Source organism: Bos grunniens, chromosome 26, assembly GCF_055505025.1.
Source record: "Bos grunniens cultivar Pamir isolate PY7600 chromosome 26, Bosgru_T2T1.0, whole genome shotgun sequence".
Classification (NCBI taxonomy): Eukaryota; Metazoa; Chordata; class Mammalia; order Artiodactyla; family Bovidae; genus Bos; species Bos grunniens.
Genome location: NC_141190.1, coordinates 16,404,962 through 16,430,559, shown reverse-complemented (window position 1 = coordinate 16,430,559; position 25,598 = coordinate 16,404,962). Strand labels below are relative to the sequence as shown.

The following is a 25,598-nucleotide window of genomic DNA, read 5'->3' as shown; positions in this document are numbered from 1 at the left end:
TTTTTGTGGCAACAATGTTCATTAAGACCCAAAGGGAAACACCAACAATGTCCACAAATACATAAATGTATAAAAAGTCATGGTACTTATATTAAAATGGAATATCATGCAGCCATACAAGACAGTAACAAATACTGGTATACACTATAACTTAGATAAGAATCCAAAACATACTAGATGAAGCCAAAAACAAAAGGGGCAATGCTATGAGTTTTTTTATATGCTATATTCATGCATGCATGCTAAGTCGTTTCAGTCGTGTCAGACTCTTTGTGACTCCATGGACTGTGGCCTGCTAAGCTCCACTATCCATGGGATTCTCCAGGCAAGAATACTGGAGGGGGTTGCCATGCCCTCCTCCAAAGGATATTTCCAACCCAGGGATTGAACTCTTGTCTCTTATGTCTCCTGCACTGTCAGGAGGGTTCTTTACCACTAGCACCACCTGAGTAGTCCCATACTATATTCATAACAAGTAAATCCATAGACATAAAGCAGAAAACAGGATAACACATGATGGGGTGGAGGGAATGGAGAGTGATCATTTAATGGATATGGTATGTTTCTGGAGAGCGATAGGAAAGTTTTGAAATAAGAGAACTAGTGATTACACAACATTTTGAGTGCAAGTTTATACAACTAAATCATATACTTTAAAATGGTGAATTGCATGTTATATGAATTTCACCTATATTTTAAAATGATGTTGCTCCATAAGTCGATCAACAGATTTCCTGCAATCCCTATAAAAATCACTAATTTCTTTGCCTAAATTGACTAGTTTATCCTATAATTAACCTGAAAATTCAAAGCATTCAGAATAGCCAAAACACTTTTTAAAATTAACAACAAAATTAGAGTTCTCACATTTCTCAACTTCATAAGTAATTACAAAACCAATAATTAAGATGACCAGATGATATGCTACCAGTATAAGGACTGACATTTAGATTAAAGGAATAGATGTCAGGTTACACAAATAATCTAGGGCTTCCCTTGCAACTCAGTCAGTAAAGAATCTGCCTGCAGTGCAGGAGACCCGGGTTCAATCCTTAGTTAGGAAGATCCTCTGGAGAAGGAAATGGCAACCCACTCCAGTATCCTCGCCTGGAAAATCTCATGGACAGAGGAGCCTGGTGGGCTGCAGTCCACGGGGTCGCAAAGAGTCGGGCCCGACTGAGCAGCTAACACTTACTTACTTACTTACACAAATAAAGGGTCAAATTTTGAGTGCACTAATCTTTGACAAGGGTGCCAAGAAGGAAAAAGTGTGTCTTTTCAACACATGGTATATAATTCATGCCCACAGACATATAATTCCAGCTCCATATCTATACCAATTCATTTTTACTTCACACTCAAAGTGCTCTCTCTCTCTTCCATCCACCTACTCTTTTTCATCACAGGCCTATGTATACTGTATATAATATATACAGTATTCACCATCTAAAATTCCTTCCCCTGTCCTTCAATGCAAATATATTAAGATTTATTTCCAACCACTTGGTATGCAGGAAGCCCAGCTAGATTAAGCCATTCTTTTCCATTCCCTCATACAGTGTGTGCAATGATCATGTTCAACTTCATATTATTCCATGATATTTTGTGTTTTTTAACTTGTTTATAATTGTTTCCATTTCATCAGAGGTGTCATTCTGTACTTCTGTAGGAAGATTACTAGTAGGTGAAGAGTACAATCAATATATTCAACTAATTTAACAATTAAACATTGTATCTTCCATAATGCGTACTATAGATTTGGACATACATCATGTACTTAAAATGTTTGTCAACATTGCTGGCCAAACCACTGAAACATCGCTGGTAAATTCAACAGCCCTAAAAATGCACAAGCAATCAAATAATCGAGCTGTCATTAACATTTTACCTGTTCCATCTTGGTCAGGAAACAATCAATAAAGTCCCGAGGGTTGTTCATGTCCAGGGATGCTTGGTGTTCCCTTGTTTTCTCCAAAACATAACTTTTCATACAAGCATAATTTTCAAAGAATTTTTTATGTTTCCCTGGGACATAATCAATGAGAGCAGGGAAAGAACTGCAGAGCTAGAAAAAAAAAAAAAGTTCATTAAAAGAAACACTTAATGAAGATTCAAATATTGGCATACCAAGTCCTGGTTAGAAAATGTATTTTAATATTAAAATAATATGATCACTATATAGATGGGACTTTTTAACTTCACAAATACATAGTTTTCTATGCTGATAGATGTATTTCAGGAGAAAATTATAACCAGGGATCAATGATGGTATTCATCTCCTATACTCATACATCATGTTTACAGTACAAAGGCATCTTTGTATCAATTCTTTCATTTTCTGCATTAATTCTCCCCACAATTATGTAATAAGAGATAGCACGAAACACAATGATTCACCTTTTATAGATGACATCAGACTGGGAGTTTAGGTAATCTGATATAGAAAACAAGCTGATCCCTGATATCTCTTTTTCTGTTTAGTAGCATCAACCATAAAATTGGTATTTTAGGACTAAAAGGGTCCTAAAGATACCATGAAACACAACTCAACATTTTATGGATGAAGTAACTGGAAACCAGAGCAATTAAGTGACCTCTGTACGGTCACACCATTGTCTTTTAGGCAGGGGGCAGAACATTTAGCTCAGCACAGGGTACACCAGTGATGTTGGTTTGTGGTTCCTACACTAAAAAATAATCATTTTGTCATCCTCAAAGCAATTATTTTGTCAGTTAAGATACCAACTGAAGCATCAAACTCTCCTATCATATTCAGTGTCCTGTGGGAGCCCCTTGAAGGAAATACTGTCTTTCTTCCCAAACAGATATTTCTGTCAGCTAACATGCTGAAGAATCCATGAGTAGAGATTGGGTAACAAGACTTGTGGGCAATGGAAGCCTTTCCAGTAGGACCTTGAAGTCCTACTTCTGTGGTCACGCTTTGGGGAAATTACCAAGTAGTTTACAGAAATTGGTCTTTGGATCTTGCTGGAAAAACCACTGAACAGAGTCAATGGGACTGAATTGCAGTTCTGTATTCTGGGCATGTATTTTCCTGTCTATCATTAAAGGCTCTGCCATCATCCCCAGATGAGTATGCCATGATGCTAAGCTCTGGGCAGGAGTGTGCTGTTCACATTCACCTCATAGCTTGGTGCCCAGAGAGATCTGGATCTCATGGAGAAAAGAGCCAAAATGATTTCTTGAGAAGAAAGGACTTTGGCCTCACCTGAATCCATGGAGAGCCCAGAATTCTGGCGTTTTCATTCAGTCTTTCCATTAGATCTAGAAAAATCTGATCTTTATAATCAAAACGATTCTGGAAAATAATGGAGCAGATCACATTGCAGGGAGCACAGCCCAGGATGAAAGTAGGATCACAGGGCAACCCTAAAGAATAACAAACAATTTAAACACACCATTAAAACATACGCAAGAGACACTTGGTGTTTGAGATAACAGGTAAAGGTAATTTTAGAAACTCTAAAGTGATATCTCATCAACAAATTCCTTTAAAAATAAATATTCAGCATGCATAAAATCAACACATCACTTTACCTTAACCTGAGTAGGATATTTCAGCACAGCTAGTTAAATAATGGGCTTTTACAAATATTAAATTCACTCCCACCTTTACTTGTACCCTTTTCACTCAAGGTGCCTGTTAATTTGAAGGGAAAATGACAAGAACATTTAAAGAGGCCATTTTGTATGATTTAATAATGAAAGTTATCAATGTTGAATATCATCTGTCTGAAAATTAAACACGACAGAAAGAAAGAAAATAGGGAACTCAAAATGAATAGCTGAAAAACTCATGTGCAGAATCAGGGAGGAAAAGCTAAAGTGAGAAAGAGAGACTACAGTTGAATTCATGCATTTGAAAAAATAAATGTAATAAAACACAAAGTACCCATGCTATATGAGAAGAAAAACTAAGGTACAAGTGAACAATTAACCAATTATTATAAATTGGATTTTTGTCTAAAGTAATATAAAATGTAAAACCCCCAGATAAGTGAAACAAAAGGGTAATTTGATGAGTGGAATTCCCTTAATTTTGTTTCCATGTTTAAAATTTCTTCTTTTTTAAGAATTAATGTCCCTCATTTATCATGGTCATTAAAATTAATATATTTGGAATAAATACTGTAGAGGATGTGGAGAAAAGGAAACACTCCTATACTGTTGGTGGGAATGTAAATCGATGGAACCACTATAGAGAACTGTATGGAGGTTCCTTAAAAAAACTAAAAATAGAGCTACCATATGATTCAGCAATCCCACTCCTGGGCGTATATTCAGAAAAGATAAAAACTCTAATTCAAAAAGATACGTGCATCCCGATTTCATGGCAGCACTATTTATAATAGCCAAGACAGGGAAACTGGAGAAGGCGATGGCAACCCACTCCAGTATTAGTGCCTGAAGAATCCCATGCAAAGAGGAGCCAGGTGGGCTACCATCCGTGAGGTCACAAAGGGTCGAACACGGCTGAAGTGACTTGGCACAAGACATGAAAACAACCTAAATGTCCATCGACAGATGCATGGATACCGAAGATGTGAAACACACACACACACGTAATGAATATTGCTGCTGTTGTTTAGTCTCTAAGTCATGTCTGATTCTTTGTGACCCCAGGACTATAGTCTGCCAGGCCCCTCTGTCCATGGGATTTCCCAGGCAAGAATACTGGAGTGGGTTTCCATTTCCTTCTCCAGGAGATCTTTCCAGTCCAAGGATTGAACCCACATCTCCTGCATTGGCTGGCAGATTCTTAACCACTAATGCCATCAAGGAAGCCCCCCAAAATATTACTCAGTCATTAAAATAAAGAAATAATGCCATTTTCAGCATTATGAAATTATTATATTGGTGAAGTAAGCCAGACAAAGATAATTATCATATGATATTGCTTATGGTATGTGAACTGAGAACTTCTAGAGGTACCATCTCCGTTTAGAAAAGGCAGAGAAATGAGATATCAAATTGCCAACATCTGTTGTATTATTTGCAACAGACTTTCAGAAAAACATCTACTTCTGCCTCACTGACTACACTAAAGCCTTGACTGTGTGGATCACAACAAACTGTGGAAAATTTTCAAGAGAGATGGGAATACCAAACCACCTTACCTGCCTCCCAAGAAATCTGCATGCAGGTCAAGAAGCAACAGTTAGAACCAGACATGGAACAACAGACTGGTTTTAATTGGAAAAGGAGTATGTCAAGGCTGTACATTGTCACCCTGCTTATTTATCTTATATGCAAAGTACATCATGTGAAATGCCAGGCTGGATGAAGCACAAGCTGGAATCAAGATGCCAGGAGAAATATCAATCAATCCAGTTCAGGTCAGTTGCTCAGTCCTGCCCTGATCCTCTGTGACTCCATGGGCTGCAGCATGCCAGGCTTCCCTGTCCATCACCAACTCTGGGAGTTTGCTCAAAGTCACCTCCATCAGGTCAGTGATGCCCTCCCACCATTTCATCCTCTGTTGTCCCCGTCTCTTCCTTTCGTCAATCTTTCCCAGCATCAGGGTCTTTCCAAAGAGTCAGTTCTTCACATCAGATGACTAAAGTATCAGAGCTTTAGCATGAGTGCTTCCAATGAATACTCAGGACTGACTTCCTTTAGCATTGACTGGTTTGATCTTCTTGCTGTCCAAGGGACTTTCAAGAGTCTTCTCCAACACCACAGTTCAAAATCATCAGTTCTTCGTCACTCAGCTTTCTTTGTGGTACAACTCTCTTACATCACTAGTAGTAATCTTACATCACTACTGGAAAAACCATAGCTGTGACTATCTGGACCTTTGTTGGCAAAATGAGGTCTCTGCTTTTTAATATGCTGTCTAGGTTGGTCATAACTTTTCTTCCAAGGAGCAAGCATCTTTTAATTTCATGGCTGCAGTCACCATCTGCAGTGATTTTGGAGCCCAAGAAAATAAAGCCTGTCATTGTTTCCACTGTTTCCCGATCTATTTGCCATGAAGTGATGGGGTGGGGGGAAATGCCATGGTATTCGTTTTTTTTAATGCTGAGTTTTAAGCCAGCTTTTTCATGCTCCTCTTTCACTTTCATCAAGAGACTCTTAGTTCTTCTTTGCTTTCTGCCATAAGGGTAGTGTCATCTGCATATCTGAGGTTATTGATATGTTTACCGAAAAGGCGACTTCTACCTATTAACTTTAGGCTGCCTAAAGTTATCCTGAGCCAACAGCTTCCTCTAAACATACCCTGTGACACAGCTCTGCCCACAAGAGGGACAAGACCCAGCTGCACCCACCAATGAGCAGGTTTCAGTCCCACCCACCAGGAAGCCTGCACAGCTCCAAGACCAATCTCACCCCCCTAGGGGCAGACATCAGAAACTAGAAGAACTACAATCCTGCAGCCTGTGGAACAGAGACCACAAACACAGAAGTTTAGACAAAACGAGATGGCAGAGAAATATATTGCAGACTGTACATTTGTTACTAAAATCCAAAAAAGATGGGGCAAAATTTGCAAGCTGAAAACAGAACCAAATTCTACTTGGAGAAGACAAAATAAACAGGTGTTGCTAAGGTCAAAATTTCATTAAATAAATATTTTATGACTTGGTTCCAAATACGAAAAGGAGTACATCAAGACTGTATATTGTTACCCTGCTTATTTAATGTATATGCAGAATACATCATGAGAAATGCTGGGCTGGAGGAAGCACAAGCTGGAATCAAGATTGCTGGGAGAAATATCAATAACCTCAGATATGCAGGTGACACCACTCTTATGGCAGAAAATGAAGAAGAACTAAAGAGCCTCTTGATGATAGTGAAAGAGGAGAGTGAAAAAGTTGGCTTAAAGCTCAACATTCAGAAAAATAAGATCACGGCATCTGGTCCCATCACTTCATGGCAAATAGATGGGGAAATAGTGGAAACAGTGGCAGAATTTATTTTCTGGGGCTCCAAAATCACTGCAGATGGTGATTGCAGCCATGAAATTAAAAGACGCTTACTCCTTGGAAGGAAAATTATGACCAACCTAGACAGCATATTCAAAAGCAGAGACATTACTTTGTCAACAAAGGTCCGTCTAGTCAAGGCTATGGTTTTTCCAGTAGTCATGTATGGATGTGAGAGTTGAACTATAAAGAAAGCTGAGCACAGAATAATTGATGCTTTTGAACTGTGGTGTTAGAGAAGACTCTTGAGAGTCCCTTGGACTGCAAGAAGATCCAACCAGTCCATCCTAAAGGAAATCAGTCCTGGGTGTTCATTGGAAGAACTGATGTTGAAGCTGAAACTCCAATACTTTGGCCACCTGATGCAAAGAGCTGACTCATTTGAAAAGACCCAGATGCTGGGAAAGATTGAGGGCAAGAGGAGAAGGGGATGACAGAGGATAAGATGGTTGGATGTCATCACCAACTCAATGGACTTGGGTTTGGGTGGACTCTGGGAGTTGGTCATGGACAGGAAGGCCTGGTGTGCTGTGGTTCAAGGGGTCGCAAAGAGTCAGACACGAATAAAAGACTGAACTCAACTGAACTGACTTGGTATATATGTGTTTTAACAGAAGTAAGATGTAGCATATATTTATTCAAAATATATAAATTGGTACAATTAGTATTGAATAACAAGAAATAATGAATGCTGATACTTTTTAAAGAGTGCTGTCACTGAGGAAACCAGAATTGAAAGAGACACGTGTACCCCAATGTTCATCGCAGCACTGTTTATAATAGCCAGGACATGGAAGCAACCTAGATGTCCATCAGCAGATGAATGGATAAGAAAGCTGTGGTACATATACACAATGGAGTATTATTCAGCCATTAAAAAGAATACATTTGAATCAGTTCTAATGAGGTGGATGAAACTGGAGCCTATTATACAGAGTGAAGTAAGCCAGAAAGAAAAACACCAATACAGTATACTAATGCATATATATGGAATTTAGAAAGATGGTAATAACCCTGTATACGAGACAGCAAAAGACACACTGACGTATAGAACAGTCTTTTGGACTCTGTGGGAGAAGGAGAGGGTGGGATGATTTGGGAGAATGGCACTGAAATATGTATAATATCATATATGAAACGAGTCGCCAGTCCAGGTTCGATGCACGATACTGGATGCTTGGGGCTGGTGCACTGGGACGACCCAGAGGGATGGTATGGGGAGGGAGGAGGGAGGAGGGTTCAGGATGGGGAACACATGTATACCTGTGGCAGATTCATTTTTATATATGGCAAAACCGATACAATATTATAAAGTTAAATAAAATAAAATTTTTTTTAAAAGATAGTAATATAAAGAGTGCTGTCTTTACAGAGAAAGCATAATTGATGAGAATTGCACTAAGATATCCCAAGATGATTAAAACCATAGATGGTATTACTATTGGCCAGAATTGTAGGCCTGAGCCTTGGAAGTAACTCTCAAAAGTGTCTGTAAGGCTGAATATATAAATATAGTCCACTTACATGAACACACATATTACTTGTTTCATGCCACATAATGGTCATTCCCACCCTGTCCAATTAACAAGTATTTCCTGGTAAAATATTCCGGAATAGACAACCACATTACCTCTACCCTTCTCTGTTCTTTAATATTTTTAGGAAATGACTCAAAACTATGTTTTGTGATTTCTGATTTGAAAACAAAGTTCAGGAGATAATTTGATTAAATGATCTTTATACTCACACTGCATGCATAGTCATGGGAGTATACACATAATAAGCACAGATACACAAAACCTCCTTGGCTGCCTATGCTTTATAACCCCCTCCCCCCATCTAAGGGCTAACAACCAATACTAGTATGAAAGATGAGGCTGTCCCTGAAATATTTCCAAGGATGTCACTGGAGAGAGAGAAGTCTGTTAAGGTTAGACTTAAGAGAAAATAGAATCACCCACCGTCGGTTTTTCTCAACTCCTCCACCAGGCAGCACGCTTCCTGTTGAACACGGTCCTCCATGCTCCTCTTCCCCATCCCGAAATCCCGCAGGGTCATGAGGGAGAAGCGCCGGGTCTCCTTCCATATCTTCCCATTGCTGAAAATGACTCCTACCAGCAGGGGAAACAGAAACTAGGAGCAAGTTCTAGGGAAGGAGGAGTGAGCTGACACATGGCAGCCTCAGAGAGGGAACACGATCTGCTGAGGAGCCATGGCAGACAGTTGTCAAATTTCCTTTTCCATCCTCCCCACTCCTACCATTTACCAATGCTGAACACCCACACATACACACCTACCATATCCCTTAGAAGCTCTTTGAATCACTGGGCAACTGCCTCTTCCAGAAAACTCCTCTCCCAGGTCAATCAGAGCTTCTTTCACTGCTTCATATCCATGCAAGACCACCAGGGGGTTCATGCCAAAATACAGAGTGAACACAGGGCCGTAGACTTTTGAGAGCTGGGAATGGAGATGCATGTAATAGCAAAAGAAGTCAATATGAGATACTATGTTGTGCCTGATGCAGAATGTATCATCATCCTGCTATTATGTTTTTATTCTGCCAGAGACAGCCTAATTATGTATTAAATTCAGAATTTAATGCAGAAATATGGTGGTAATTGTTATAGGTTCTACTTATGGATGACTTGAAATGCTGAGTAATGGCCCAAGTAGCTGGTACACAGGTTATCATTAATCCTCAAATCAGCACTTTCAGTGGGTTTATTTGCCCTACTATAAATAAGGAAACTAAGGTTGTGGAATTCTGTTCCATGTCCAGCACCCCAGGGCTAATATTTATAGGATTCAAATTTGAAGATCATAGTCACCCTCTGATCCTTGAGAAGCAATGTAGCAATCCTTAAGGTCCACCTTTTGGACCAACAGCCAGCTCACTGCTTCAGAATCACCCACGAAGCGGTCATTAGAATTCTGACTCTGTAGCCCTATGATGAATACTAGAAATTTATAACTTAAAAAATAAGTTCATATAACTCTAATGCCCAGCCTAGTTTGAGATCCTCTGGTATCACTAACACAGAAAGAGAGGAAGCATCATAGAGGCAGTGCCAGGACATGCAGCATCTCATGGAAGAACAACACCTTCTGTGCGGCAGCATTCACAGGATACAGATGGCAGTTTCCTGCAGAATCCAAATGAATGCTGCTGCCGCCAGTGGGACCCTAACTGATGACTTCTTTCTTTCATTCCCCCATGATCATCCTAATCCTAAATTAATTCCTTAACACCAGGCACAATGCCCTTCTTCAGAAAAGTTCTGTTTTCCTGGTCATCTGAACAAAACACACAGCTTATATAGTAAATGATTTCAGGAAAGAAATCACTAATCTCATGCTGAAGCTGAAGCTCCAGGACTTTGTTTGGCTACCTGATGTGAAGAGCCAACTCATTAGAGAAGATTTTGATGCTGGGAAAGATTAAAGGCAGAAGAGGATGACAGAAGATGAGATGACTGGATGGCATCACTGACTCAATGGACTTGAGTTTGAGCAAGCTCTGGAGGGTGGTGAAAGACAGAGAAACCTGGCATCCTGCAGTCCATGGGGTCACAAAGAGTAGGACACAACTGAGCAACTGAACAACAATATAGTAAATGATTTCTGGAAAGAAATCACTAATCACAAAACACTTCACTTACCCTTTACTTTCAGTCCCAAATCGTAGCAAATGGCTGTGAAATAAAGAAAGGAGGCAACACTCCCAGCTTTTAAAACTTAATTATTTTGATTCTACCATACAAAGACCTAAACTCTTCTCTACTCACAAAACACATTACTTTATTCCTCTATTTATGATAATAACAGGCCTGAAAAGGCAAGAAAAATATCAAATTTACAGGGAGTAATTTGCTTCAAACTGACCTGCTTTAAGAGTGTGCTCAAAATAGTATATATTATTTTTTTAATTGGGCTTATTTTACTTACCTTTTACAAGACACTGGAGGAACATAAAACCTACTTACATTGCTTACAGATTTGCTGATGTCCTTAACATCTAATTGTAGGATATTTCCAAGAATTGGGAGAGGAGTGGGGCCCGGTGGGAGCTTCCCTTTCCCAGAGCTCTGTTTCCAGAGTGAGATAAGAAGCAGACAGCAGAGACAGAGCACCAGGACCACAGGCAGATCCATTGACGCCTTCTCTTCTTACTCGGATGACTGTGAGCCTGAAATCAAAAGCTTTTGTAACAGTCCCTGCTAATTCAACTTGGGCCTCTCTGAGGAATAAAGATACCATTCAATCACATCCATTTTGTACTCTATTCTGAATGGACTTTGGCCACTGATAAAGATAAAATTAAAGTGTCCTTTAGTCTTGTTTTCCTTCTGTTAAATGACTGTCATTTAATTGCACTGGATTGGGATCAGGTTTGCTAATTAAAAAAAAAAAAAAAAGTATTTCCATTGTGCAGCCAAGAATCAGAACCACTAAAATAAATAATTTGATGCCCCAAACAGCTCAAAACTCTGGATTCTAGTCAATGACAAGTTGCAAATGTATGACTTTGAGGGAAATTAGTGTATTCTATGCCTTTTTTATTAAAAAATATATATAGATATTTATCTTATAATGCAATATAGGATAATTTGTCCTTGAAAATGTATGTGTTTAAAGTTTTTAATGTATTGCACTACCATTACAGTTATAAAAAAATAATTAATTATGACATATGTAAGATAGTTTAAAAATCAGAATAGAGTAACTATGGTTCTGGCATCCAAAATGAAGTTCAGTGGTCACTGTGGATGTGGTTTTAGACATAAGTGTTCCTATATCACTGAGAACTTGAATTCTTTTCTGTGTCAAACTCAAGGACTCCACCAACCATTTTCGAAACAATATATGCTAGCAGGTGCTTGCTACAACTTTGTATTTTCAAAGTCCTCTCCAGACTGTCCTCCCTCCCAACCCCATCTCTTCCTCCACTGCTTCACAACTCTGTAACCATTTCTAACTCCAACCTATTTTGCTTACAAGCATCCTTACCTCTTGCCATCTACAAGTCTCAGTTCAGTTCAGTTTAGTCGCTCAGTTGTGTCCGATTTTTTGTGACCCCATGAACCACAGCACAAGTCTAGTTCTTGACAAAAACTTCACCTACTCTTGTGGTTTCTTGTCTTTATTAATTTCCCCATGTTGTAGCCTGCTGCTGCTGTGGCTAAGTCGCTTCATTCGTGTCTGACTGTGTGCGACCCCATAGATGGCAGCCCACCAGGTTCCTCCGTCCCTGGGATTTTACAGGCAAGAACACTGGAGTGGGTTGCCATTTCCTTCTCCACTAGAAGAACATAATTTAAGAGTTTCTTGGATCTGTGCCTCCTGGGCTTCAGTCCTATCAAGCTCCAAATAAACACCTCTTGATTTTCACATGATCTTCATTCTTGGAATTCATGCTTAACATTAACATAATTCAAACCTCTTAAATAATCAAAGATTTATTTGATTATTTAACAGTAATTATCTAAGTAAATTTACATGACTTTTACCTTGAAATCTCACATCTAACTTAGCAAAGAAAAAAAGGAAGGTAGAGATAGTAATTTTATATTTTTCACATGAGGGAAAGGGAGATCTGGGGTAAGAGAACTGTCCAGCATCACAAGGCTCATAATAAATAAAATTAGGATTTAAACTGAGATCTTCTGACTCCTGTTGTGATGCATTCTCATATATACCTCAGCTACCTCAAGAACAATTTTAGAAAAACAAAACCAAATAGCCTAAAATATCACTCTGAATATGCACCCCACTGATTGTTCATTGATTGTTCATAAAATAACAATAACAGGCATCACAGGATACGCGTGTCCCTGGACTTTGAGGGAAAAAGTCATAGATTCTCAAGACAAGAAATTCTAAAAAGATATTCACCCCTCTCCAACACCAAAGAGGAAAAACTCACTCAGGCAATGGAGGGAACAGCCAGTCTCAAGAATTTAGTGGGGAAGGCTTGAGAAACTATGGCTCAAGCCTCCTACTTGCCTCCAGAAACAATTGTTTCTGTTGCCTCTTGGAGTCTGTCTTTGTCAGAAATAATGGAATTAAGAATACACAGAAAATGCAGACTTGACTGATATAAAAAGGTGTTTACTGGGAGTTTGTTAGGACTGCAGCCCAAGAGACAGAGATTCAAGAAACAACTGAATCACACTCTGCTGGACTACAAAAATGTGGAGGCTTATGAGGGCAAAATTCACAAAATAACAAAAAGTGTTTGTCAAGAATCACTGTTGGAGCTGGCAAGTAAGGGTTTCTATTAAGTAATCATTGGTAGAGGTCCAAAATGGTTGCATAGTTACAATGGGAGACCTTGAGAATATAAGGATGTAGCTGGTAAGTGTTCTCTGAATAGAGCTAGTCCTGTCCTTGGGTCTGGTATAGGTCAAAGAAACATCAGGTTCTCAGAGGTGTGGAGACAACCCTAAGACTGGATCCTCAGTGGCCTGCTGACTCCATTTTTGTATGCCTGAACTGTGATTACTCCATTATAATTTCAATTTGTCATCAAGAGCAAGGACGAGAGATTTTACACAGAACAACAGGTGTAGATTCAGTGGAGGATCAGAGGCATGCACTTCATTAAACAGACCCTCAGCCCAGAACCACCAGATCATGCAGATTCAAACAGAAGACTGTTAGTGGTCATGATGATCTAAATATTACTGGAGGGGTAAACATCACTAGATCACTAATAGCAGTGCTTTACAAACACAGATTCTACAAAGATGTCATATTTGTTTAGATTGACTAGTGCAGTTATTTCTAAGATCTTTTTGCAGAGATAAGTAAGTTTTTGTCAAGACTCAATTACAAAATTAAAAAGAATTTTTATTTTATATTGGAGTATAGTTGATTTACAGTGTTGTGTTAAGTTCAGGTGTACAGCAAAGTGATTTAGTTATACATATACCTATTTTTTTTTCCACATTATTTTCCCATATGGGTTACTATAGACTACTGAGTAGAGTTCCTTATCTTATACAGTAGGTCCTTGTTTATTATCTATTTTATATATAGTAGTGTGTGTAGGTTATTCCCACCTTCTAGTTTATCTCTCCCTCCCCCTTTCTCCTTTGGTCATCATCGTGAAGTCGCTCAGTCATGTCCGACTCTTTGCGAGTCCATGGACTGTCGCCTATCAAGCTCCTCAGGCGACAGTCCATGAAGTTTTTCAGGCAAGAGTACTGGAGTGGGTTGCCATTTCCCTTTCCGGGGGATCTTCCTGACCCAGGGATCAAACCTGGGTCTCCTGCATTGCAGGCAGACGCTTTATCATCTGAGCCACAGGGAAGTCCTTCCCCTTTGGTAACCATTACTTTTTTTTTTTTTTTCAAAATATGTGAGTCTATTTCTGTTTTGTGAGTTCATTTGTACCACTTTTTAGATTCCACATATAAGTGATATCATATGATATTTGTCTTTGACTTCACCCACTATGATAATCTCTATGTCCATCCATGTTACTAAAAATGACATTATTTCCTTCATTTTTTAGGTTGAGTAGTATTCCATTGTCATACGTACCACATCTTCTTCATCTATTCATCCGTTGATAAACATTTAGGTCTACTCCATATCTTAGCTTTTGTAAATAGTGCTGCAGTGAACACTGGGGTGCATGTATAATCGTGAAGTATGTTTTTCTCCAGATACATGCCCAGGGGTGGGATTGTTGGACCATATGGTAACTATTTTTAGTTTTTTAAGGAACCTCCATACTGTTTTCCACAGTGGCTGTACTGATTTACATTTCTACTAACAGTGCAAGAAGGTTATCTTCTCTCCACACCCTTTCCAGCATTTACTGTTTGTAGACTTTTTGTTGATGGCCATTCACCGTGGTGTGAGGTGATTTCTCATTGGAGTTTTGATGTGCATTTTTCCAATACTTAGTGACTTTGAACATCTTTACATGTGCTTTTTGGCCATCCATACATCTTCTTTGGAGAGATGTCTATTTCTATTTTGTGCCCACTTTTAGCTTGAGTTTTTTTTCTTTTCTTTAGTAATGGGCTGCATGAGTTGTTTGCATATGTTGGAGATTAATCTCCTATGAGCTGTATCATTTGCAAATATTTTCTCCCATTCTGTGGGTTGTGTGTTCATTTTGTATATGGTTGCCTTTGCCATGCAAAAACTATTCAGGTCCTATTTATTTTTTTAAATTTTTCATTACTCTAGGAGGTGGATCCAAAAAGTTATTGATTCAATTTATCTCAAAGAGTGTTTTGCCTATGTGTTCCTTTAAGAGTTTTATAGTATCTGGTCCTACACTTAGGTCTTTAATCCATCTGAGTTTATTTTTATATATGGTGTTAGAGTATGTTCTAATTTTATTCTTTTACATGTAGCTGTCCAGTTTTCCCAGCATCACTTATTGGAATGACTGTCTTTACTCCATTGTATATTCTTGCCCTCTTTGTTGCAGATTAATTGACCAAAGGTGCATGGGTTTATTTTGGGGCTATCTATCTTCTCCCACTCATCCTTTATCCCTCATGTTTACATGGATTCATGTTTTATTCACCATGTTTAACAGGATTTTCACACCCAGGATTTTCTCTCAATTACCTTAACTGAAGGTAAAACTATTTTCATTTGGGGGATGAAGAAACTGGGCCTTGGAGATTCAGTACTTGTGCCAATGACACAGTACCTGCATGTGGTAGAGCTGAGACTGGAACTCACATCTCTTGAGTCATGTGTGCTTCACCCTAACCAAACATTCAGTTCACCAGGGTCACCACACTTACTGCGTATGTGGCATGAGTCAATATTTTGTGATTCATCCTACTCAGTGAATTTCCAAATATATTGACTTGGTTAATAATTACTGCACCAGTTGATTAAAATGGGGGTCAGAAAAGTTTAGTTTTGTAACCTGTAAACTTGACTGAGTTTAAGACTCAGAGTAGCTTTTATTTACAACAAAGAGAAGCAGTAATTTGCAGCCTAACTCAGGTAGCTCTAAACTCTAAAATAACTGAATAGTTTATTGTAGATGAAATCTATTCAGTCAGTTTCTTTAGAGCTGCCCTTTTATTCTTTGAGAAATGAGTGTGCCTGCTTTGTTCCACTTTCCTTTCTGTTAAAAGTTCATTGCTTTTTATAGAATAATAGAATCAAAGATAATTTAAAAATTCAAGGAATCTCTGAGATCAATTAGTCCAGTCTTTCTTTTTTCTAAGGCGCAATTAGAAAATTGACTTGGATGGTGTTTCCTCATTACATTAGTTCAAGGCCTTGAGTGACAATCCAAGTTTTCCATCTCCCAGTTCAATACTGTCTGACATCAAATAGCATTCTTCTGGCTGTCCTAATGATCAGGAGGTCATCATTATTAACTCCTTCATTGCCATTGAATAATGCAAACTTCAGTTTGGCTAGAGTTGTGAATTAGTGGGTTTCTTTTTTTAATTAATAGAAATTATTTTATTTTTAATTGAAGCACAATTGGTTTCTAATATTATATTAGTTTCAGGTGTACAACATAGTGCTTCAGTATTTTTACAAATTATACTCCACTGTTACTAAAAGATAATGGCTATAATTGACTGTGCTATACAATATATCCTTATTGCTAATCTATTTTATACACAGTAGTTTGTATCTCTTAATACCATACCCCCCCCACTTGCCACACACCCTTCCCTTCACCCATTTAGTAACCACTATGTAGTTTTCTCGGAGAAGGCAATGGCACCCCACTCCAGTACTCTTGCCTGGAAAATCCCATGGGTGGAGGAGCCTGGAAGGCTGCAGTCCATGGGGTCGCTGAGGGTCGGACACGACTGAGCGACTTCACTTTCACTTTTCACTTTCATGCATTGGAGAAGGAAATGGCAATCCACTCCAGTGTTCTTGCCTGGAGAATCCCAGGGACGGGGAAGCCTGGTGGGCTGCCGTCTATGGGGTCGCACAGAGTTGGACATGACTGAAGTGACTTAGCAGCAGCACTTAGTTTTCTATATTTGTGAGTCTGTTTTGTGTTTTGCCTGTACATTCATTTAAATTATTTTTTTCAATTCCTGATATAAGTGATCATACAATATTTTTTTATCTGTCTGAAATATTTCACTATGCATAATATTTTCTAGGACTATCCACTTTGTTGCAACTGGTGGAATTTCATTCTTTTTTTAAATATAAGTTTATTTATTTTAATTGTAGGTTAATTACCTTACAGTATTGTATTGGTTTTCATCCTTTTTAATGGCTGAGTAATTATTTTATCAAAAATTATATTATATTCCAGTATAAATATACAGACCACATCTTCCTTACCAGAGTCATCTGTTGATGGACACATGAGATGCTTCCTTATCTTGGCAAGTGTAAGTAGTGCTACTATGAACACTGGGGTGCATTTATCATTTTGAATTAGTGTTTTCATTTTCTTTCTGATATATAGTCACGTTGTTGTTCAGTTGCACAGTCATGTCCTACTCTTTGTGATCCCATGGACTGCAGCACGCCAGGTCTCCCTGTCCCTCACCATCTCCTGAGGTTTGCTCAAATTCATGTCCATTGCATCGGTGATGCCATCCAGCCATCTCATCCTCTGATGCGTTCTGCTCCTCTGCCCTCAGTCTTTCCCAGCATCATGGACTTTTTCAATGAGTCAGCTGTTCACATCAGATGACCAAAATACTGGAGCTTCAGCTTCAGCATCAGTCCTTCCAGGGTTAATTTCCCTTAAGATTGACTGGTTTGATTTCTTTGCTGTCCAAGGGACTTTTGGGAGTCTTCTCCAGCACCACAGTTCAAAGACATATATCCTTTGGCGTTCTCCCTTCTTTACAGTCCAGCTCTCACAACCATACATGACTACTGGGAAGACCACAACCTTGACTATACGGATCTTTGTCAGGAGACTAATGTCTCTGCTATTCTGTATGATACTCTACCACTGTGGTATCATACAGAACAACATTTCCCTAAAAATCCTCTGTGATTCACTTATTAATCCCTCCCTCCACCATGCCCCTGGCAACTGATGATCTTTTTACTGTATTCATAATTTTGCAATGTAGTCTTCAGATTGATTTCTCTCACTTAGTAATTCTCATAAAGTTCTTCCATGTGTTTTCATGGTCTTATAGGTCTTTTCTAAGGGAAAAAAAAGCAATATTCAATTGTTTGGATATACTACAATTTGCTTATCCATTCACCTATTGAAGGACATCTTGGCTTCTTCTGAGTTTTGGCAATTGTGAATAAAGCAATTATAAAGATTCATGTACAGATATTTATTTATTTTAAATTGAAGTACAGTTGATTTACAATATTGTATTAGGTTTCAGGTGTACAGTAAACTGCTTCAGTTATTTATATATATATATATGGAGAAGGCAATGGCACCCCACTCCAGTACTCTTGCCTGGAAAATCCCATGGACAGAGGAACCTGGTGGGCTGCAGTCCATGGGGTCGCTAAGAGTCGGACACCACCGAGCAACTTCACTTTCACCTCTCACTTTCATGCATTGGAGAAGGAAATGGCAACCCACTCCAATGTTCTTGCCTGGAGAATCCCAGGGATGGGGGAGCCTGGTACGCGGCCGTCTATGGGGTCGCACAGAGTTGGACATGACTGAAGTGACTTAGCAGCATATATATATATATATATATATATATATATATATATATATATCCTTTTTAGATTCTTTTCAGTTATAGGTTATTACAAAATACTGAATATAGGTCCCTGTGCTATATAGCAGATCCTTGTTGATTATCTATTTTTTATACAGTATGATGTATATGTTCATTTCAGACTCCTAGGTTATTCCTCTGTCTCCCTTCCCCTAGGGAAACCATATTTGTTTTCTCTGTCTGTGAGTCTATTTCTGTTTTGTATGTAAGTTCACTTGTATCATTTTTTTTAAGATGTCACACATAACCAATATCATACATTTGTTGTTCTCTGTTTGACTTCATTTTTAGTATGATAATCTCTACATCTGTCCATGTTGCTGCAAATGGCATTATTTCATTCTTTTTCATTGTTGAGTAATATTCCATTGAATATATATATATATATATATATATATATATATATATATATATATATATTCTTTACATTTAAGGCTATGATCTACTTGAGTTAACTTTTGTGAAGTGTATAAGATCTTGTATGTGTGTGGAAAAGAGAGACAGGATTAGGGGAGAGAATATTCTATAGTGACAGAAACCTTTGCTGAAAAAGCTATCCTCTATATTTTTCCATTGGATTACTTTATTCTTTTGTCAAAGGTCAGTCTTCTATATTTATATCTAGTAAATGGAAACCCACTGCAGTATTCTTGCCTGGAAATTCCCATGAACAGAAGGAAGCCTGGTGGACTACAGTCCATGGAGTCACAGAGTCAGACATGACTGAGTGACTAAAAAACAACAATAATTAGCCTCCCTCTTCTGTTCCACTGATCCATATCTCTATGCTTTCATCAATACCACACTGTATTAAACACTGTAGCTTACAGTAAGTCTTAAGTCAAATAGTATCAGTGCTCTGTCCTTGTTCTTTTTCTTCAATATTGTGTTGGCTATTCTGGGTCTTTAAACTGTTCACACAGATTTTAGAAAAGACTGTTCATATCTTAACAAAAATCTTGCTGAGATTTTGATTAGGATAGCATTTAAGCTTATACTAAATTGCTCAAATGTTCAATCGTGTCTGACTCTTTGCGACCCCATGGACTGCAGCCCACCAGGTTCCTCTGTCCACGAGGTTTTCCAGGCAAGAATACTGGAATGGGTTCCCATTTCCTTCTCCAGGGGATATTTCCCATCCAGGGGTTGAACCTGGGTCTCTTGTATTATAGGCAGATTCTTTACCAACTGAGTCACCAGAGAAGAACACTGAATTGGAGAGAACTAAATACTACACAATTTTGAGACCTCCTGTTGCTGGATGTGGAATATATTTCCTATTATTTAGAGCCTCTTTGGTTTCTTTAGTCAGAGTATTATAGTTTTATTTGAATAAAACTTGTACAGGTGTTCCCAGATATAGATTTAAGTAGTTCAATTTTTGCTTTAATGTACATAATATTGTGTTTTTAATGTCAAATTCCAATTGTTTGTTGCTAGTATATTGGAAAGAAATTGATGGCCATATGTTAACACTATGGATTTCCCTTGTGGTTCAGCAGATAAAGAATCTGCCTGCAATGTGGGAGACCTGGGTTCGATCCCTGGGTTGGGAAGATCCACAGGAGAAGGGAAAGTTTGCACACTCCAGTATTCTGGCCTGGAGAATTCCAGTATTCAGGCCTGGAGAGTCAGACATGACTGAACAAATTTCACTTTCACTTTAAAATTATATAGTGAAATCATGCTAAAACTGCTCATTAGTAGTAGTTCCTGGAGGTTAAAAAAATTTTGAGGGGGTGATTTTCTACATAGAAAATTACATTGTCTGAAATAAACACAGTTTTGTTTCTTCCTTCTCAATCTGCATACTCCTCTTATTTCCTATTCCTGTCTTCCTGTATTAACTAGGAATTCCACTACAAGGTCAAATAGGAATGATAACAGGGGATATCTTGCCTTACCCCTCATTTTAGCAGGAAAGCTTCTAGTTTGTCACCAATGACAATGATGTTAGCTGTAACTACTTTGTAGATGTTCTTTCTCAAGTTGAGGAAGTTTCTCCTCCATTCCTAGTTTGCTGAGAGTTTCTATCATGAGTGGGTTTTGGATTTTGTCAGATGATTTTTATACATAAATAAAAATACAATTTTGTGATTTCTAGTCTTTAATTTGTTGATGTGATGGTTTATCCTGATTGGTTTTCAAATACTGAACCAGTGCATGAACCAGTCATGGACACCTTAAATAAATCTTATTGGACATTGCTGGATTTGGGTTGTTAATATTTGACTGAGGAATTTTGCATCTATGTTCACGAGAAATATTGGTCTGTGCTTTTCCTCTTTTGTAATGTCTTTGTCTGAATTAAGGTAATACTAGCCTCATGAAATACTAGTCTCATCAAATGCTTCAGGAAGAATTTCTACTACTATATTAACTCTAGGTAACATGCAACCAAGAATTAACTGTGGTTTGCATTTGAAAGGGAGAACAATTGCTTTCATGAGCAGTTTTCCCAGGTAGGAATATTGAGATCAGTAATGTTGAAAAATTAAATTCAAACTAAGCCACAGTAAACTACATGTGAAAATCAGAATAAAAATCAATGAGATTGTGTATAAGAAATCACCAGGGGAAAAAAATCCATGAAACCAAAGGTGGTTCTTTAGAGTAGAATTGATAAACCTATACCCAGGGCTACCCTCACCTGCCAAGTCAAGAAGACACAAATAAAACAAGTTGTAGTTAAAATGGGGGGTCATTTCTTTGATGTCATGGACATTAAAAGCATAATAAAACAGTATTATGAAAAGCTCTACGTCCATGAATTTGATAGCTTAGTTAAAATGGGTCAATTCCTAAGAACACAATCAGCTGAAACTCACACAAGAGGGTAAAACATTAGTAACTTGCCATAATAGGAAGCTCTGAACTTTTCATCCCCCAATGGCCACATTGATTCAGAGCAACATGTGGAGAAATTCTCTTTGTAAAAATAATCCAGAACCTAGTTGAAAGACTTCTGCACCCTTAGTGAATGTGAAGCCAGCCACATCAAACCCAGAAATAATTAACTCTGGGGAACACACCCCCAGGGCTTCCCTGGTGGCTTAGACAATAAAGAATCTGCCCGCAATGCGGGAGATCTGGGTTCGATCCCTGGGTTGGGAAGATCACCTGGAGGAGGGCATGGCAACCCAGCATGATATCTTTGCACTTTTTCCTTTCTTTCCTTACCTACAATATGCACAAATTTGAGAACTGATTTATCAAGCTCTGCTTTTCACTAGGAACATATACAGGAGAAATGGATCTGCAATGGTATACACTAATCACCTTATTTTGTCTGGAATACCTAGTACTATATGGACTTACCAGGTGTTGCTTGTGGTAAAGAACCCACATACCAATGCAAGAGATGTAAGAAATTTGGGTTCAATCCCTGGATCAGGAAGATACCCTGAAGGAGGTCATGGCAACCCATTCCAGTATTCTTGCCTGGATAATCCCACAGACAGAGGAGCCTGGCAGGCTGCAGTCCATAGAGTTGCAAAGAGTTGGACTGAAGCAACTTAGCATGCATGCAGCTAGTATGGAGTATGGAGTGTGCATGTGTGTATTAAGTCACTTCATTCATGTCCGACTCTTTCCAATACTATAGACTGTAGGCTTCGAGGCTCCTATGTCCATGGGATTCTCCAGACAAGAATACTTGAGTGGGTTGCCATTTCCTTCTCCAGGAGATCTTCCCAACCCAAGGATCAAACCAACATCTCTTAAGTCTCCTGCATTGACAGGCATGTTCTTTACCACTAGCACCCCCTGGGAAAGCCCACACATAGAGTACTACACAGTGTTATATAAGTATTTGTATATATGGTCTCCAATACAGATGTTACAGAGTATGAAGAATAGCAGACACATTTCTGCCTGTACAATGAATGAGGAGAGGTCAGAGAAGCTATTCTCAGGAAAGATTGATGAGAAACAGGTGAAGGATGCCCAAGATAAGAGAGAGTTGAAGACAACACCACAGAAGTCAAATGATCTAACACATTCCTCACCCAGGAATGAAGCAGAGCTGGGAAGCAGGCAGCAGAGAAGCAAACCCACTGGCAATTAGGGGTGGTGTCAATGTCCCTTGGGTCAACTACAGATTTAAAGGTAAACTTTTTCTAAAATTGTGCTCAGGAATAAAAACAGCTCCATGCTAGGTCCTCTCACCCACAAACCTGTTTTCCTGAAAATAACAAACACAGTGAGCACATACTTCTTGAACATTGTGTTGCTGGTTGTCAGAAAGAGACTATGTAGTAACCATTTGATGAATGTTTGAGTGGATGGATGGAAGGCAAGATAGACAGATGGACAAAAAGTGGACACACGTGTTATCCACGTAACATTTTACATTAACAGGCATCCTTCTTTCAACAAATATTTACTGAGTATCAGCACTATACCAAGTATCCATACATTATAGCTGAAATTTAATATTTTTAAGCTTACATCAATTTTTTTCTAGAAACACTCATACCTTGGTTGTATTTTTGTTTTTGGTTTGATGGTCCCAATATATTACTTTTCATTCTTCACGGCCTCTTCTCTGCTGTAAGTATATCTACTCTTCATCAACCTCCAAAACACCTTGAAGTTTCAAGTTTTATAATACATGGATCTTTTTGGTTAAGATGAACTTCTTGGACATTTTCAGTACCCAGCTCAAGTTTTCCTTCTGAATTTTAAATAAATGGGTCACCTCTCCAAAACTCTGGTAACCTAGCCCCAAAATGAGGATGTATTATGAGTAGTGGAAGTGTGTGGCCCTGGGACTGCTGCCCCTTACCATAGACAAAGATAATTTTTACCAGCCCCAGAGCAAGAACTATGTAAGTTCCCACTGATCACCAAAAGTTAATCTTGTCCTCTTAAGTAATGAAGAAAATAAATTTAGGAGACGGTCCTAAGATGGTGGAGGAATAGGACGGGGAGGCCACTTTCTCCCCCACAAATTCATCAAAAGAACATTTGAACGCCAAACAAATTCCACAGAACCACTTCTGGATGCTGGCAGTGGACATCAGGCACCCAGAAAGGCAGCCCATTGCCTTTGAAAGGAAGTAGGACAAAATATAACAGATAAAAAGAGAGACAAAAGAGTTAGGGATGGAGATCCTTCCCGGGAAGAGAGTCTTAAAAAAAAAAGAGAGGGAAGTTTCCAAACACCAGGAAACACTCTGGTGGGTCTGTGGTGAGCCTTGGAATCTCAGAGGGCAAAATAACTGGGAGGAAAAATAAATAAATAATTAAAACCCACATATTATGTGCCTAACAGCAACTCCCAGTGGTGCAACAGCCCAGAGGCTTGCGTCTTCCACTACCAAGTGAGGGAGGGACAGGGAGGAGCGGGCTGCATTGCTTAGGATAAGGACCGGGCCTGAATGCCCTGAGGGCAATCTGAGGGAACTAGCTTGAGATAGCAACCCAGACTGTGGGATAGCTATCCCGTGATCCTGGGGAAAGCCCTAACCACCGCCAGGCATGCTCACAGAACAAGGGACTGAGCAGAGCTAGCTAGCTGTGGAGCCAGCCCATCCCCCACCGAAGACAGGCAGGCGAGGGCAGCCAGAGCCAGAAGGGGACAATCGCAGCCCCAGGGAGGCATCCTATACCAAACTGCAAGCTGACTTCGTTGATAACCAAGACTTCTTGGGATTCTGGACCATTCACATCCGCCAGGAGGGTCGCAGCCAGAGATTAGCTTCCCAGAAGGGACACGTGGCACACCTGGGAAGGTGCACCCATTGTACACCCAGAAAACCGAGGGGCTGGGATGGTGGAGGGGATAAGTCACAGCCTTCAACTGAGGGCGACTTCACGCGCCAAGGACCTGGTCACCTGAGCTACTAGGACCTGGGACAGGGACAAAACGCAGGCCCAACCAAGTCTGCGCCTTTGTGGAGTACCCGAGAACCTGAACCTGAATGCCTTAGACCTGGGAAGTGCATGCAAACCAGGGCCCACATCAGACAGTTCCCAGCAGAGCAACCTAGAGTCTGAGCCGTGTACACTAGGAAAGCACACACGCCGTAAGCAGGGGCGAACCCAGTGTGGTTGAATCACTGTAACCACACACCAATGATATTTGTTTGCAGTGTTCCTCCCTCCCCAAAGCACGATTGAACAAGCGAGCCTAAAAAAAAGTGACCACCACCTTGCCCCTTGTGTCAGGGTGGAAATTAGACACTGAAGAGACCAGCAAACAGAAGAAGCTAAAATAAACAGAGGGAACCGCTTTGGAAGTGACAGGTGTAATAGATTAACACTCTGTAGTTAGCACCGACTTCATAGGAAGGGGCCTATAGACCATGAGAAGTACAAGCCAGAACAAGGAACTATTTGAAAATGAACTGATCCCCCACACTGTCCACAACAGCTCCAGAGAAAGTCTTAGATATATTTTTACTATTATCATTTTTTAATTAAAAAAATTATTTTATTTTATTTCTAAGTCCCTGTGACTCCTTGAATTTTCATTTTTATAACCTACTATTACCTTGCAAAAAAAAGACCCTATTTTTAAAGAAAACTTCATATATATATATTTTATAATTTCTGTGACTTTGTGTTTTTTTTTCCTTTGCTTGTTTTTTGTTTCTTTGAGCTTTTTTGTTTTTGTCTTGTTTTTGTCTTTTTCAATATTGTATTTTTGAGAATCTAACCTCTATTCAAGGTTTTAATCTTTGCTTTTTGGTATTTGTTAACAACTTTGTACCTTTAAGAACCCAATCTAAAAGATGCATTTTTACTTGCGAACAAGATCAATGGCCTGATTGCTCTCTCCACCTGTTGACTCTCCTTTTTCTCCAACAGGTCACCTCTATCTCCCCCCTCCCCTTTTCTTCTCTACCCAACTCGGTGAATCTCTTTGTGTGTTCCGGGCTATGGAGAACATTTAGGGAACTGATTACTGGCTGGATCTGTCTCTCTCCTTTTGATTCCCCCTTTTATCCTCCTGGTCACCTCTGTC

At 39.2% G+C, this 25,598-nt stretch overlaps 1 protein-coding gene across 2 annotated transcripts in view; it reads right to left on the bottom strand.

Moving 5' to 3' along the window:
• LOC147344089 (cytochrome P450 2C9-like) overlaps positions 1-25,598 on the bottom strand; it is an 85,855-nt gene that overhangs the window by 17,048 nt on the left and 43,209 nt on the right. The window contains exons 2-6 of one of the 2 annotated variants that reach the window (XM_086378793.1): positions 10,937-11,139; positions 9,248-9,410; positions 8,912-9,061; positions 3,230-3,390; positions 1,889-2,065 (exon numbers count right to left, since the gene is read on the bottom strand). In XM_086378793.1, coding sequence (XP_086234919.1) covers positions 1,889-2,065; positions 3,230-3,390; positions 8,912-9,061; positions 9,248-9,410; positions 10,937-11,104 — 819 coding nt within the window. In that variant the 5' untranslated portion in view covers positions 11,105-11,139. The remainder of the gene's footprint in view (positions 1-1,888; positions 2,066-3,229; positions 3,391-8,911; positions 9,062-9,247; positions 9,411-10,936; positions 11,140-25,598) is intronic. The other variant, XM_086378794.1, reaches the window with a different exon arrangement.